The sequence below is a fragment of the Oncorhynchus kisutch genome, linkage group LG3 (assembly GCF_002021735.2).
Source record: "Oncorhynchus kisutch isolate 150728-3 linkage group LG3, Okis_V2, whole genome shotgun sequence".
In the NCBI taxonomy this organism is placed as follows: domain Eukaryota; kingdom Metazoa; phylum Chordata; class Actinopteri; order Salmoniformes; family Salmonidae; genus Oncorhynchus; species Oncorhynchus kisutch.
This window is the reverse complement of record NC_034176.2, coordinates 49,241,154-49,258,390: the sequence shown is the minus strand read 5'-3', so window position 1 is coordinate 49,258,390 and position 17,237 is coordinate 49,241,154. Positions and strand designations below refer to the sequence as shown.

General features: G+C 41.5%; 1 protein-coding gene across 3 annotated transcripts in view; it reads right to left on the bottom strand.

The window, feature by feature from the left end:
* adam9a (ADAM metallopeptidase domain 9a) overlaps positions 1-17,237 on the bottom strand; it is an 86,411-nt gene that overhangs the window by 19,751 nt on the left and 49,423 nt on the right. For all 3 annotated transcript variants that reach the window (XM_020476251.2, XM_020476258.2, XM_020476244.2), the window contains 3 exons: positions 4,463-4,679; positions 4,299-4,364; positions 1,044-1,115 (listed from right to left, as the gene is read on the bottom strand). In XM_020476251.2, the coding sequence (XP_020331840.1) occupies positions 1,044-1,115; positions 4,299-4,364; positions 4,463-4,679 (355 nt within the window). The remainder of the gene's footprint in view (positions 1-1,043; positions 1,116-4,298; positions 4,365-4,462; positions 4,680-17,237) is intronic.

Sequence of the window (17,237 nt, the reverse complement as noted above, 5' to 3'; positions counted from 1 at the left end):
TCTATTCTATAAGAACATTTCTGAATGGGACTCTGAAGAATCCATTCTAACCATGAAGGACTTCTTGGAAGCAGATGGAGAGACGAGCGGATGAACTTTCCAACAGAAAGATGGACGATTCCAACAGAGATCTCTGACGACACACTGAGCGTAAATATATATTGATTGCAATGATTCCCAAATGAGTGAGCGTTCATGTGCAAAGGGTTAGCATTTCAATTTTTAATTATCAACTTTGTAGTGACTCGTCTTTCCCGCCCGTCTCAGTCCACACCCACTTCCCTTTGTCCATCAAGCCGTCATATCGGCTTAGCCCACTAGAGAACCACCCCTATCATTTCCTTTTAACTATATCTACTGTTTGTTTATGCATTTATGTGATTATTTAGTTAGTAAATAAATGATTAAGACAATTTATGTATGGATGATTCATAGTAAGGGTTCGTGCAGATAACCAACAATTTACGATGTTTGGAATGAGACCAAAAAGAATAATTAATTAATTAGAAGACTATTTGATCACATATTAAAATATCTGAAGTTATATTAGGAAAATTATAACTTTGTAATCTGAAGATTTTCCTTGGTCCCCCGACTTTCTAGTTAATTACATTTACATGATTAGTTTAATCACGTAATAATATTTGATAAAATAACAGTCTTCACTTTAATGATGCCAAAGACATGACAACTGTTAACATTTATCTCGTAGTGTGATCAAGAATTAAAATGAGAATTTTTTACTATACTAGCATTTATTAAACTTGATAGTTAAAAAAATAGATATCCCCTCTATATAATGCAGATTGTTAAAGAAAAGTTTCAATCACACTGCCAGGTTATAATGAGGTTTATATTATGTTTTGCACTATGCACAATTCCTATGCAATATGAAACAATCTATGAAGAAATCATTGCTGTATATTCTTGGAATTGGCTTGTTTGGTATTGCAAACGTTGACTACATCTCATACCATACTGTGTCGGAGGGTATTTGACCCTGATTGAGCACTTGTAGTATGCATACTTTTTTGTATACTTACACTGTCAACGTAGTTTGCAAGATGAATCATCTCGTCTCGCACTGCAGTCTCATTCCCGTGCATGTAGGTGAACTGTAGAGGGAAAGGACAGAAGTAAGCATTGGCTAGAGTTTCCTTTAGGCCTCATTCAAAACGTTTAAAACAGAATGGACCAAAAGTTCTTAAGCCCAATGGATATTTCAATTAGCCTGGGCATCATGTTTGTGCAATCATGCCACTCCTTGTCATATCTTTGGCATTTGGCAAAGAGTGTAATGATAGCAAAAATAGGTCTGGTACCAAAGCTAGAATTCACACAGGCCATCAAGAAATGAATTTAAGGGTTTTTTCTTGATCAAAAAGGGGATTAGGTGGTGGAGTGGTAATGGGTGCGGTCGGCCAGTCGCTGCAACTGAATTTGCTCCGGGCCCTTGGCAAGAAAACTTAAGGCCCCCACCTTGGCGAAGTTGAGAAACGCTCACAGTTTTAAGCCAATTCACTGAAATTTTACACATTTCTCCATGGAGCTGAGAAAATGTTGCAGTTTTAAAGCTAATTGCCTGTAATTCTACATATTGTGCCTTGGAGTCGAGAGAAATATGTTATGCATTATGTCATGGCTAACGCTGTGTTCTGATGCGCAAACATTTTAAATTCTCCCCGTCTAGCTTTAATTTTGGTGATAGTTCTCAAATAAACTCTGCAAAAAAAGAAACGTCCTCACTGTCAACTGCGTTTATCTTCAGCAAACTTGTATGAACAAAACAAGATTCAGCAACTGAGGCATAAACTGAACAAGTTCAGTCCTCATGGACTGCACCAGATTTGCCAGGTCTTGCTGTGAGATGTTACCCCACTCTTCCACCAAGGCACCAGCAAGTTCCCAGACATTTCTGGGGGGGAATGGCCCTAGCCCTCACACCTCCAATCCAACAGGTCCCAGACGTGCCAAATGGGATTGAGATCCGGGCTCTTCGATGGCCATGGCAGAACACTGACATTCCTGTCTTGCAGGAAATCACGCACAGAATGAGCAGTATGGTAGGTGGCATTGTCATGCTGGATGGTCATGTCAGGATGAGCCTGCAGGAAGTGTACCACATGAGGGAGGAGGATGTCTTCCCTGTAACGCACAGCGTTGAGATTGACAATGACAACAAGCTCAGTCCGATGATACTGTGACACACCGCCCCAAACCATGACGGACTCTCCAAATCGATCTCGCTCCAGAGTACAGGCCTCGGTGTAACGCTCATTCCTTCAACGATAAGCACGGCTCCGACCATCACCCTGGTGAGACGAAACCGCAACTCGTGGGTGAAGAGCACTTTTTGACCGTTCTGTCTGGTCCAGCAACAGTGGGTTTGTGCCCATAGGCGATGTTGTTGCCGATGACTTCTGTTGAGGACCTGCCTTAGAACAGGCCTACAAGCCCCCCGTCCAGCCTCTCTCAGCCTATTGCGGACAGTCTGAGCACTGATGGAGGGATTGTGCGTTCCTGGTACAACTCAGGCAGTTGTTGTTGCCATCCTGTACCTGTCCCGCAAGTGTGATGTTCGGATGTACCGATGCTGTGCAGGTGATGTTACACGTGGTCGGCCACTGCGAGGATGGTCAGATGTCCGTCCTGTCTCCCTTTAGCACTGAATGGACATTGCAATGTATTGCCCTGGCCACATCTGCACTCCTCATGCCTCCTTGCAGCATGCCTAAAGCACATTCACGCTGATGAGCAGGGACCCTGGTTATCTTTCTTTTGGTGTTTTTCACAGTCTGTAGAAAGGCCTCTTTAATGTCCTAAGTTTTCATAACTGTGACCTTAATTGCCTACCGTCTGTAAGCTGTTAGTGTCTTAACAATCGTTCCACAGGTGCATGTTCATTCATTATTTATGGTTAATTGAACAAGCATGGGAAACAGTGTTTAAACCCTTTGCAATGAAGATCTGTGAAGTTATTTGGATTTTTACGAATGATCTTTGAAAGTTAATTGTATATTTAAAAAAAATACAGATCTCATACTACCCCCTTCACAGAACAGAGCAAAATGGCTCTAACCAGATAAGAGGAGCCGTATCTCAGACTGGCCAATAAAAAGTGAAGATTAAAATGGGCAAAAGAACACAGACACTGGACAGAAGAACTCTGCCGAGAAGGCCAACATCCCGGAGTATCCTCTTCACTGTTAACATGGAGACTGCTGTTTTGCGGGTACTATTTAATGAAGCTGCCAGTTGAAGACTTGTGAGGCGTCTGTTTCTCAAACTAGACACTAATGTACTTGTCCTCTTGCTCAGTTGTGCACCGGGGCCTCCCACTCCTCTTTCTATTCTGGTTAGATCCAGTTTGCGCTGCTCTGTGAAGGGCGTAGTACAGTACGAGATCTTCACTTCTTGGCAATTTCTTGCATGGAATAGCCTTCATTTTCCAGAACAAGAATAGAAGAACGAGTTACAGAATAATGTTATTTGTTTCTGGCAATTTTGAGCCTGTAATCGAAAACACAAATGCTGATCCTCCAGACTCTCAACTAGTCTAAAAGAAGGCCAGTTTATTGCTTCTTTAATTAGGACAACAGTTTTCAGCAGAGCTACTATAAATGAAAATATTTTTTCTAATGCTCAATTAGCCTTTACATTTAAAAAAAAACTTGGATTACCTAACACAACGTGCCATTGGAACACAGGAGTGATGGTTGCTGATAAAGGCCCATGTACACCTATGTATATATTCAATTTTTTTTAAATCAGCTGTTTCCAGCTACAATAGGCATTTACAACATTAACAATGTCTACACTGTATTTCTGATCAATTTGATGTTATTTTAATGCCTTTCTTTCAAAACAAGGACATTTCTAAGTGACCCCAAACTTTTGAACGGTAGGGTACATTATCTTATCAACATAATTTGTCAGATTTGAGTAGTTTAAATTTACACTGAAATCGTTCTTCCATAAAAATAAAATACAAATAAATTGTTTTGTTTTACACTGTATTGATTAAGCCAGCCCAAAAAAACAAGTATGTGTAACTGCAGTCCAATACGGCGTTTGGGCGAGTGGGTGTATGGAAAGCGAATCAGCTAATTGGACAGATTTGTTGTCACTCAAGACGGTTTTGTGGTGTAAGATGTGGAATTTTAAAAAACACTTCTCAATCAAAACCGCTTTAAACACAACCACATCCACTGCTTTCCAAAATGTACTGTTGAGGGAAGAGATTTTAAATGATGTATAAAACACAGTCTAGGTTTATCAGTCGTTGGACATTCACTCACCCTCTCATGATCCACCACCAGGAGCAGCTCTACATAGTGCGGCTGGAGAAGCACTGCCCGCTTTCTCTGAAGGGAGAGAAAGCACATACAGTACCATAAGCAGAAAATCAGCATGAAGGCACAGGCACACTTAGCATGCACACATACACACTGTGGTAACTCACCCTGAGGAGGTGGCTGACAGGCTGTTTGTGTGTGTCAGAGTGGGTGTGATGCTCTGAGTGGTCCTGTTCAGATGGGGCTAGTTGTTCCGTGTGTGGAGTGCCACACACCAGCGGCTCCGACACCACGTCCTCCAGCCGGTACACTAGGTGCTGGAAGTCCGAGGAAGACACCAATGGCTCAATCCCATAGCTGGAGTTGTCCATGAGGAGCACCCCTCTGGAGGTTCAAACACAAAAGGCTGATCACACCAGAGTCATAAGGGGTCAATATTATTAATTATAAACTAAATGCTGATTGGTTAAAAGGCTGTGGGATATCAGATCGTATACCATGGGTATGACAAAACATGTATTTTTACTCTTCAAATTATGTTGGTAACAATATTATAATAGCAATAAGGCACCTCAGGGTTTGTGGTATATGGGCAATTTACAACGGCTAAGGACTGTTTCAAGGTAATCTGTGTTGCATCCTGCACAAGAACAGCCCTTGGCCGTGATATATTGCCCATATACCACACTCCCTCGGGCCTTATTGGTAATTACACCATGGCATTGTTAAATACTCGTTTCTGATTGGCTTGAATGGCATTCGAGAGTGTCCATTTTTTCCCTATAATGCATGGTATATCAGCATGGTAGAATTCAATGGCTATAGTTAATTGTTACATGTTCAATGTTTGAGCTGTTTTTGAATACAAAAGTCCAAATGAAAACATTGGCATTGTTTAAGTAGATGGACAAGGACTGATATTTGGTTAGCAAAACTAGCAAGTATGTTTGTTTGGTTACCAGGGCAACTACTGCAGCTATATAGTAATCTCTCAAGCAACTTCAGTGGATGTTAACAAGTCTGGGTAGTCCCTCCCAATTTCAGTTAGTTTAGTAGGGGAATGGCACATACATTTATAACAGAATAATTGGCAGTTAAGAGGAAGGATGGTACAGGTTCTTTCCTAAAGATAATCAACTAACGGTCATTTAACTAAAATGCTAAATGTTCCACACCCACAAAACATTGCATAAACTGGCTTGTCCTTGCTGTGATACGAAAGCATGAAAGCATGATCATATGGTGTGTGGGAGGTAGGTGAAAAAGACAAAAACAAAACAGCTTGAAAACTGAGCCTGTTAATTACAATTTAGGCCAGGCACTACAAACTGCCTCTACCTATACATTATGAGATTTGTTGGTATTCTGGTCCATTAATATTAGTATTTTCAAAAAAGTACACATTAAAAAAAGGTCAAACACTTGATGAAAATGTATATTTTCTTTAGTTAATCATACTATCACCAACATTGTAATGAATGTTAAACATTTTAAAATGGACATCAACTCAGCAAAAAAAGAAACGTCCCCTTTTCAGGATCCCGTCTTTCAAAGATAATTCGTAAAAATCCAAATAACTTCAAAGATTTTTGAAACCTTCGGGACTGACTGACGTTCATGTCTTAAAAGTAGTGATGGACTGTCGTTTCTCTTTGCTTATTTGAGCTGTTCTTGCATTAATATGGACTTGGTCCTAAACCAAATAGGGAGATATTCTGTATACCAACCATACCTTGTCACAACACAACTGATTGGTTCAAACGCATTGAGGAAAGAAATTCCACAAATGAACTTAACAAGGCACACCTGTTAAATGAAATGCATTCCAGGTGACTACCGCATGAAGCTGGTTGGAGAAAGTCAAGAGTGTGCAAAGCTGTCATCAAGGCAAAGGGTGGCTACTTTGAAGAATCTCAAATATATTTTATTTGTTTAACACTTTTTGGTTACTACAGGATTCCATGTGTTATTCTCATAGTATGATGTCTTCAATATTATTATTACACTAGAAAAAAGCCTTGAATGAGTAGGTGTGTCCAAGTTGCTGATACACCACACACACAAAAGTTTGGGGTCATTTAGAAAAGTCCTTGTTTTTGAAAGAAAAGCAATTTTTTTGTAAATGACTATTGTAGCTGGAAACGGCACATTTTTTATGAAATATCTACATAGGAGTACAGAGGCTCATTACCAGCAACCATCACTCCTGTGTTCCAATGGCACATTGTGCTAGCTAATCCAGGCTAATTGATCATTAGAAAACCCTTTTGCAATTATGTTAGCACAGCTGAAAACTGTTGTGCTGATTAAAGCCAGTCTTCTTTAGACTAGTTGAGTATCTGGAGCATCAGCATTTGTGTGTTCGATTACAGGCTCATAATGTCCAAAAACAAAGACTTTCTTCTGAAACTCGTCAGTCTATTCTTGTTCTAAGAAATGAAGGCTATTCCAAGCGAGAAATTGCCAAGAAACTGAAGATCTCGTACAACGCTCTGTACTACTCCCTTCACAGAACAGCGCAAACTGGCTCTAAACAGAATAGAGGAGTGGGAGGACTCGGTGTACAACTGAGCAAGAGGACAAGTACATTAGTGTCTAGTTTGAGAAACAGACACCTCACAAGTCCTCAACTGGCAGCTTCATTAAGTAATACACGCAAAACACCAGTCTCAACGTCAACAGTGAGGAGGCAACTCCAGGATGCTGGCCTTCTAGGCAGAGTTCCTCTGTCCAGTGTCTGTGTTCGTTTGCCCATCGAAATCTTTGCTTTTTATTGGCCAGTCTGATATATGGCTTTTTCTTTGTAACTCTGCCTAGAAGGCCAGCATCCCGGAGTAGCCTATTCACTGTTGACGTTGAGACAACATTAACAATGTCCATAAAAACTTTTGAACGGTAGTGGCGGCAGCGTAGCCTAGTGGTTAGAGCATTGGACTAGTAACCGGAAGGTTGCAAGTTCAAACCCCCGAGCTGACAAGGTACAAATCTGTCGTTCTGCCCCTGAACAGGCAGTTAACCCATTGTTCCCAGGCCGTCATTGAAAATAAGAATATGTTCTTAACTGACTTGCCTGGTTAAATAAAGGTAAAAAAGAAAAAAAAGAAAATATATATATATTCTTGGATTAAATTGTTTTTCTTCTCATCAATCTACACACAATACTCCATAATGACAAAAGCAAAAACAGGTAATTATTTTGTGCAAATTATTATATAAAAATATAATTTAAAAAATAATAACATTTACATAAGTATTCAGAGCCTTGACTCTGTACTTTGTTTAATCACCCTTGGCAGTGATTACAGCCTCGACTCTTCTTGGGTATAACGTTGCTTAGGGTCGTTGTCCTGTTGGAAGGTGAACCTTCGCCTCAGGATGAGGTCCTGAGTGCTCTGGAGCAGATTTTCATCAAGGATCTCTTTGTACGTTACTCTGTTCATCTTTGCCTCGATCCTGACCTGTCCCTGAAAAACCTGTTGCTTCCCCGTAAGGATGGTGCAAGGTTTCCTCCAGACGTGACGCTTGGCATTCAGGCCAAATAGTTCAATCTTGGTTTCATCAGACCAAAGAATCTTGTTTCTCATGGTCTAAAAGTCCTTTAGGTGCCTTTTGGCAAACTCCAAGCAGGCTGTCATGTGCCTTTGACTGAGGAGTGGCTTCTGTCTGGCCACTTTACCATAAAGGCCTGATGGGTGGAGTACTTCAGAGATGGGAGAACCTTCCAGAAGGACAACCATATCCACAGAGGAACTCTGTCAGAGTGACCATTGTTTTCTTGGTCACCTCCCTCACCAAGGCCCTTCTCCCCTAATTGCTCAGCTTTAGGAAGATTATTCGTGGTTTGACACTTCTTCCATTTTAGAATGAGGGATGCCAGTGTTCTTGGGGACCTTCAATGCTGCAGACATTTTTTGGTACCCTTCCCCAGACCTGCGCCTCGACACAATCCGGTCTTGGAGCTCCAAGGACAATTCCTTTGACCTCATGGCTTGGTTTTTACTCTGACATGCATTGTCAACTGTGGGACCTTATACAGACAGCTGTGTACCAGTCCAATCAATTGACTCTACCACAGGTGAACTACAATCACGTTGTAGAAACATCAAGGATGACCAATGGAAACAGGATGCACAGGAGGTCAATTTCAAGTCTCATAGCAAAGGGTCTGAATACTTGTGTAAATAAGATATATTTTTTATAACTGCTTTTGCTTCGTCATTATGGGGTTTGAACCCCGCTCTCCGGTGGGGAGCCCTATTTGAGAGCACCTTGTTTTGCTACTAAACCACAGGCTTTGAACACCGTCCTGGTAATCTTGACAGCTTAAATCCCCCCAACCTCTCAAGTCCAGAGTGTTGTCACTTTATAACCGAACGCTAAAAAAAAAGTATTTGTTCTTGCAAATTTGCTGCAAACTACATTGAAAAATATAAGCAAAACATGCAACAATTTCAGTTCATATAAGAAAATCAATTGGATCACTATGGATTTCATATGACTGGGAATACAGATATGCATCCGTTGGTCACAGATACCTTAAAAAAAAAGGTGGTGTGACCTCATGCAGTGCAACATCGTCGCATATAGTTGATTATGGCCTGTGTAATGTTGTCCCACTCAGCTTCAAAGGCTGTGCAAAGTTGCTGTATATTGGCGGGAACTGGAACACTTTCGTATATGTCAAGCCAGAGCATCCCAAACATGCGCAGTATGTGACATGTCTGGTGAGTATGCAGGCCATGAAAGAACAAACATTTTCAGCATCTAGGAATTGCATACAAATCCTTGCAACATGGGGCTGTGCATTATCATGCTGCAACATGAGATGATGGCGGCGGATGAATGGCACAACAATTTTTATTTTATTTCACCTTTATTTAACCAGGTAGGCTAGTTGAGAACAAGTTCTCATTTGCAACTGCGACCTGGCCAAGATAAAGCATAGCAGTGTGAGCAGACAACAAAGAGTAAACAATTAACAAGTCAATAACACAGTAGAAACCAAAGGGGGAGTCTATATACAATGTGTGCAAAAGGCATGAGGAGGTAGGCAAATAATTACAATTTTGCAGATTAACACTGGAGTGATGAATGATCAGATGGTCATGTACAGGTAGAGATATTGGTGTGCAAAAGAGCAGAAAAGTAAATAAATAAAAACAGTATGGGGATGAGGTAGGTGAGAAAGGGTGGGCTATTTACCAATAGACTATGTACAGCTGCAGCGATCGGTTAGCCGCTCAGATAGCTGATGTTTGAAGTTGGTGAGGGAGATAAAAGTCTCCAGCTTCAGCGATTTTTGCAATTCGTTCCAGTCACAGGCAGCAGAGTACTGGAACGAAAGGCGGCCAAATGAGGTGTTGGCTTTAGGGATGATCAGTGAGATACACCTGCTGGAGCGCGTGCTACGGATGGGTGTTACCATCGTGACCAGTGAGCTGAGATAAGGCAGAGCTTTACCTAGCATGGACTTGTAGATGACCTGGAGCCAGTGGGTCTGGCGACGAATATGTAGCGAGGGCCAGCCGACTAGAGCATACAAGTCGCAGTGGTGGGTGGTATAAGGTGCTTTAGTGACAAAACGGATGGCACTGTGATAGACTGCATCCAGTTTGCTGAGTAGAGTGTTGGAAGCCATTTTGTAGATGACATCGCCGAAGTCGAGGATCGGTAGGATAGTCAGTTTTACTAGGGTAAGCTTGGCGGCGTGAGTGAAGGAGGCTTTGTTGCGGAATAGAAAGCCGACTCTTGATTTGATTTTCGATTGGAGATGTTTGATATGAGTCTGGAAGGAGAGTTTGCAGTCTAGCCAGACACCTAGGTACTTATAGACGTCCACATATTCTAGGTCGGAACCATCCAGGGTGGTGATGCTAGTCGGGCATGCGGGTGCAGGCAGCGACCGGTTGAAAAGCATGCATTTGGTTTTACTAGCGTTTAAGAGCAGTTGGAGGCCACGGAAGGAGTGTTGTATGGCATTGAAGCTTGTTTGGAGATTAGATAGCACAGTGTCCAAAGACGGGCCGAAGGTATATAGAATGGTGTCGTCTGCGTAGAGGTGGATCAGGGAATCGCCCGCAGCAAGAGCAACATCATTGATATACACAGAGAAAAGAGTCGGCCCGAGAATTGAACCCTGTGGCACCCCCATAGAGACTGCCAGAGGACCAGACAGCATGCCCTCCGATTTGACGCACTGAACTCTGTCTGCAAAGTAATTGGTGAACCAGGCAAGGCAGTCATCCAAAAAACCGAGGCTCCTGAGTCTGCCGATAAGAATATGGTGATTGACAGAGTCGAAAGCCTTGGCAAGGTCGATGAAGACGGCTGCACAGTACTGTCTTTTATCGATGGCGGTTATGATATCGTTGAGTACCTTGAGTGTGGCTGAGGTGCACCCATGACCGGCTCGGAAACCAGATTGCACACCGGAGAAGGTGCGGTGGGATTCGAGATGGTCAGTGACCTGTTTGTTGACTTGGCTTTCGAAGACCTTGGATAGGCAGGGCAGGATGGATATAGGTCTGTAACAGTTTGGGTCCAGGGTGTCTCCCCCTTTGAAGAGGGGGATGACTGCGGCAGCTTTCCAATCCTTGGGGATCTCAGACGATATGAAAGAGAGGTTGAACAGGCTGGTAATAGGGGTTGCGACAATGGTGGCAGATAGTTTCAGAAATAGAGGGTCCAGATTGTCAAGCCCAGCTGATTTGTACGGGTCCAGGTTTTGCAGCTCTTTCAGAACATCTGCTGTCTGGATTTGGTTAAAGGAGAACCTGGAGAGGCTTGGGCGAGGAGCTGCGGGGGGGGGCGGAGCTGTTGGCCGAGGTTGAAGTAGCCAGGCGGAAGGCATGGCCAGCCGTTGAGAAATGCTTATTGAAGTTTTCGATAATCATGGATTTATCAGTGGTGACCGTGTTACCTAGCCTCAGTGCAGTGGGCAGCTGGGAGGAGGTGCTCTTGTTCTCCATGGACTTCACGGTGTCCCAGAACTTTTTGGAGTTGGAGCTACAGGATGCAAACTTCTGCCTGAAGAAGCTGGCCTTAGCTTTCCTGACTGACTGCGTGTATTGGTTCCGGACTTCCCTGAACAGTTGCATATCACGGGGACTATTCGATGCTATTGCAGTCCGCCACAGGATGTTTTTGTGCTGGTCGAGGGCCGTCAGGTCTGGGGTGAACCAAGGGCTGTATCTGTTCTTAGTTCTGCATTTTTTGAACGGAGCATGCTTATCTAAAATGGTGAGGAAGTTACTTTTAAAGAATGACCAGGCATCCTCAACTGACGGGATGAGGTCGATGTCCTTCCAGTGAGCCTCCAGTGAGCCTCTTCCAATGAGCCTCAGGATCTTGTCACGTTACCTCTGTGCATTAAAGCTGCTATTGATCAAATGCAAATTGTGTTTGCAATTGTTGTCCATGGCTTATGCCTGCCCCATACCATAACCTCACCACGGAGAACCCTGTTCACAACATTGACATCTGCAAACCGCTCGCCCACATGACACCAGACACTATGTCTGTCTGCCATCTGCCCTGTAAAGTTGAAACTGTGAATCATCCATGAAGAGCACACTTCTCCAGCATGCCAGTGGCAATCGAAGGTGAGCATATGCACACTAAAGTCGGTTACGACGCCGAACTGTAGTCAGGTCAAGACCCTGGTGAGGACGATGAGCATGCAGATGAGCTTCCCTGCAACGGTTTCTGACAATGTCAGAAATTCTGAGGTTATGCAAACCCAAAGTTTCCTCAGCTGTCCTGGTGGCTGGTCTCAGATAATCCAGCAGGTGAAGGGGCTGGATGTGGAGGTCCTGGGCTGGTTGAACATACTGCCAAATTCTCTAAAATGACGTTGGAGGTGGCTTATGGTAGAGAAATTAACATTAAATTATATGGCAACATCTCTGGTGTACATTCCTGCAGGCAACATGCCAATTGCACGCTCTCTCAAAACTTGAGACATCTGTAGCAAAAACTACACATTTTAGTGTGGGCTTTCATTGTCTCCAGCACAAGGTGCACCTCATATGCCACACCAGTCAGGTGGATGGTTTAACTTGTTAATGTACAATATGTGTATGGAACATTTGACATCTTTTATTTCTCCTCATGAAACATTTTACATGTTGAGTTTATAATTTTGTTCAGTATAAATAGTGTGCAACAAAATGTCGGCAGAAGTTTGCAAATATATGCCACTAGTCGTGAATCTGGGGCACACGTGGCAACAATATTTATTGCCACTAGTAGGAGACATATTACCAGAAGCCATTTCTTGTGATCACGAGTTTGAAAACCAGTAACTGTTAAAACCTCTTCATCCTACCCCCCACTTTTTTGAACATTCTGTTAAAAATCGCGCAACATTTCAGCGCCCTGCTACTCATGCCAGGAATATAGTATATGCATATGATTAGTATGTCTGGATAGAAAACACTCAGACGTTTATAAAACTGGTTAAATCACAGCTGTGACTATAACAGAACGTGCGTTTCATCGAAAAGTGCAGGAAAATCTGATCACTGAAAATGGGAAAATATATCCATGCGCCACTTGAACCCATTGTTAAACGTGAACCACATTAAATGGAGCCGAGGTTGCAGTACCTACAGCTTCCACACGATGTCAACAGTCTTGTCATTTGCCTACGAATTGTTTCTTGGTCAAACGGACACGAGGCAGCACATTTCTTCCGGTCTCCGACCGGATATTTTGGTGGAGATTTATCCGGACATTATTTCCAGAGGTACAGCTATAGAATATACATCGCCTTGTGATCAATTTGATCGCTTATTAACATTTACTAATACCTAAAGTTGCATTACAAAGGTATTTCGAAGTGTTTTGTGAAAGTTTATCGTCAACTTTTTTAATTAAAAAAAATGACGTTACGTTATAAAACGCAATTTTTTCCTTGATAACACAGTCTTCATAGATCGATATCTAGGCTATATATGGACCGATTTAATCGAAAAAAAGACCCAATAGTGATGTTTATGGGACATCTAGGAGTGCCAACAAAGAAGATGGTCAAAGGTAATGAATGTTTTATATTTTATTTGTGCGTTTTGTGTAGCGCCGACTATGCTAATAATTTTGTTTACGTCCCCTGTGGGTCTTTTGGGGTGTTACATGCTATCAGATAATAGCTTCTCATGCTTTCGCGGAAAAGCATTTAAAAAATCTGACTTGTGGCCTGGATTCACAACGAGTGTAGCTTTAATTCAATACCCTGCATGTGTATTTTAATGAACGTTTGAGTTTTAACGAGTGCTATTAGCATGTAGCGTAGCACATTTGCATTTCCTGATGTCTAGATGGGACGTCTGCGTCTCAGGTAGGAGCAAGAGGTTTTAACGACCAGTCAGGTGGAGATGAAAAATCTGTTGGAAAATGCAAACCAAGCTAGCTATCTAGCTACCTACTGAAGTTGTCCAAGTTATTCAACTTCCAAACAACTCTTAAATTGTGTTAGCGAATTGATACGTGGCTAGCAATGTCATGTTTTATGGGATAGAGTGCAACACTTTTTGTTGCTATATCAATCTGTCACCACCACTAACTGGCTAGCTGGTGTTAACATATTTCAAATTTCAAATTTTATTAGTAGTATGTAAAGATACGCATGGTATACATCGTCCAACAAAATGCGTTTTTGCAGATTCCTCAACAACGCAACAAAATTATGGACAATAAAGAATACAAAATGTTGCAAAATGTATGTGATAGCTAGCTAACTAACGATTTGCTTAAAACACTGATATTTGTAGGTGTTAAGTTGCTGTCTTTAAGCTAATACCAATAATATGCATGCCAATATGCTAGTGTCACTGTTCAGTAGCATGTTAGCTAGCATAACAGCTAAGGTAGCAACAATATGAGCTGACTTGACATCAAAGCAAACTTTCACTTTTGCAGATGGATACTCTCCCCCTACCCGTGGTGTTGGAAGAGGCCTTATTGGGAAGAGGATGCATCAACACCCCGGTGCACTTACTCTTAACACTTTTGAGTGATACATTTGTACCGTCCCCAAGCTTGATAAGATAAGTAAATGCAAGTATCTCATAAATGTAGCCCATACATCCATTCTTTGTAACAATTAGATATTTTATTGCTTTAATTACACTAGTAGCTAGCGCATCTTGATCATGTGTTGTTCCTTCTCTCTTACTCAAAGCAATCAGTAACAAGGCAAAAATTCAGATTGAGGTCTTCAATCAAACTGAGGACAGAAATGTGCGCACCAGGTCATGGCTTCTTGCATGCTTGGCTTTGAGATGTAAGTCAACAATACATTTTGGAAAAATAATATGAATTGCCATATTACGCATAACTCATTGTCAGGAAGAAGAGACAACTAGTAGACAACTGGCTCATAATGATGAGGTCCCCAGTCTAGACTGAAGATCATAGTTAGTTGATTTGTTTGAATCAATTGTGTTGAGGCTTGGCTGGAGAAAAATCTTGTATACTCTCTAGGAACAGTTGGCCACACATTTAAAGGTAGATTTAGTAGGCCTAAATCCCAGTTTATGCTAGGTACATTGTTTGTTTATATAGCATTCATACAAGGCAGAAAGATTGTTTCCTTGCTGAAAAATATGTAGAAAGCCAGTTTCAGTGAGAAGCATAGCAACATCAAGGCAACTTTGTAACAGGTGACCCCGTTTTTCCAAAGCCAAACCCGCCCATTATCTGCTGAGATGCAAAAATATAAAATGTTTTCAGAAAACTGATTTTAGTACCCTCATGTTTTTTCTGATTGTTTCTCAAGGACTTCCAAAGTTCACCCAAAAAGGCAATAGTTCTAAACTGGGTTTGATTTGGTCAATTTGGTTAATTCTCTTGTAAACATCCATTGGTTGAAAGCTCATTGCTCAGTTATCACTTAGAATGTTTAAAGGAACTACAGAATTGACATGAGCTAAGGTCAACGTTCCCATAAAGTGGTGGGGAGAAGTCTACAGTCTCCAGAAGCGTCTTCACCATTCATTTTGTGTATTCAGGTTCACGTAAACATTTAGTATTGATAGTTACAACTGATTTCAGGATTGTATATCGATTCGCTCTCCTTAAATATTTGTCATCTAATATATTAGTTTGAGTCTCTGAATTGTTTACTCAAACTTTTCAGGGCATAAAAACTACAAATCGGTGTCCTGAATTAGCCTAGTGTGCATGTGCGCCCAGCTAGATCTCGTTTTCCCCGGTTTTCCCCTGACTAAATTAGCTGGCTAGCTGAAAGTTTAAATCCTCATTGCCAAACTTAAAACTGCACCCTCAACTTCAAAACTCCTTTGCTAGTTATACAATTGTGTAAGTAAAACAATTGCTGGAAAGAAACTTAAATTATTTATTGTTTTATTGAATAGTCATGAATGGTTCGAGCTATCTGTTATGTCATAAGACAACAGTTGCTACTTAACGCAGATCCAAGTTCAGTGTTGAGATACACTGGTGTCATCAGCGTAGGGTTAGCTGGGCGTTTCTGACTTGTCTTGGAACTGTGGCAACGGGCAGCCTCTCCCCCGCTTGGCTCAATGGGACATGTAGTGATTTTGCCAACACAGCCAGATACGTACAATCTTTTTTAAACTGACTATCGTATTTGTTAATTAAATCATTGTTGATTAAATCATTAGTATAATGAGTCATTCAAGAATGGGTTGGGGTTCGTTCCTTGTTCCTTTTCAATCATTGGTGAAATTAGCATTCTGACAATATATTTAATTAAATTATTCAAAAACCTTTATTAATGCAATTGCAGACAGAAGTTGACAACAGGAACATACGCATGTTTCCGAGTAAGTTCTGAATAAAATAAAAGGTCAAGTTATTTTATTAAACCCGAAGTCCAGCCCTAGCGATGTCACTGTCTATGTCATTATATTTTACTCATGAGACCAAAACCATGGCTACTCAACACTAAAACTCTTGTTTATATAGCTATCTAAAAGCTTAGCAGTAAATGTCCAAGTTGATTTATAGTGGAATGTCTGACTAATCTCTTGTCTCTTACACTCCCCTGCAGAGTTCTGTCTTCACAGTCACACATTTCTCAGAGTGGTCTCTTTATAGGAGGCAAAGAGACCATAAAACAACTGTGAAACAATACTAAACCTCTATAATGAATATATATATTGTCAATCTGTAGTCTTGGACCCTGAGGGCGGGGTCTTATAACCCCTCCCCTTCTATTAATTCGACATAAGCATAATCAATTATTATAATACATCAAACATATGGATAGCCCCTATCATGAACCCTAGGTGAACCTCTTTCAAATGTCACGAGTTAATTGACATGATAAAACTCTACAGAGAGCCAAAGACTACAATAAACGGCTAAATTGCTTCCGTGAAAAGGGTCCACAGAGCTACTCCTCACCACTCTACGATGTTCACATTTCTCTCATGTAAATGTTTGCTGGTAAAAAGATCAAGCAAACAATTTATTTGGGAAGAATCCAGTCTTTGCTCTTTTCTTCATTAGCATGCTGATGATTTAAAGATTTATTTGTATCTGTTAAGACATTGAATCCATGGATCCCGAGTGACCCTTCGGTCTAAGGCACTGCATATCAGTGCTTGAAGCGTCACTACAGACACCTGGATTCGAAACCAGGGTATCACAACCGGTCGTGATTGGAGTCCCATAGGGCGGCGCACAACTGGCACAGCATCGCCCGGGTTTGGCCGGGGTAGGCAGTCATTGTAATTATAAAAATTTGTTCTTAACTAATTTGCCTAATTAAATAAAGATTCAATTATATTTACTCTGTTTAGTTCTCTATGAGAAGCAAGTTCATTTAAAGGAAAGGTTCATCCATTTTGAATGTTATATTGTTTTTGTGCATCTGAGTGATGTTCTATCGATTCCCTGGGTCATTTCATGTGTATCCGAGTTATTGGCAATCAAGCAGGCAGAAATCCGTCTCTC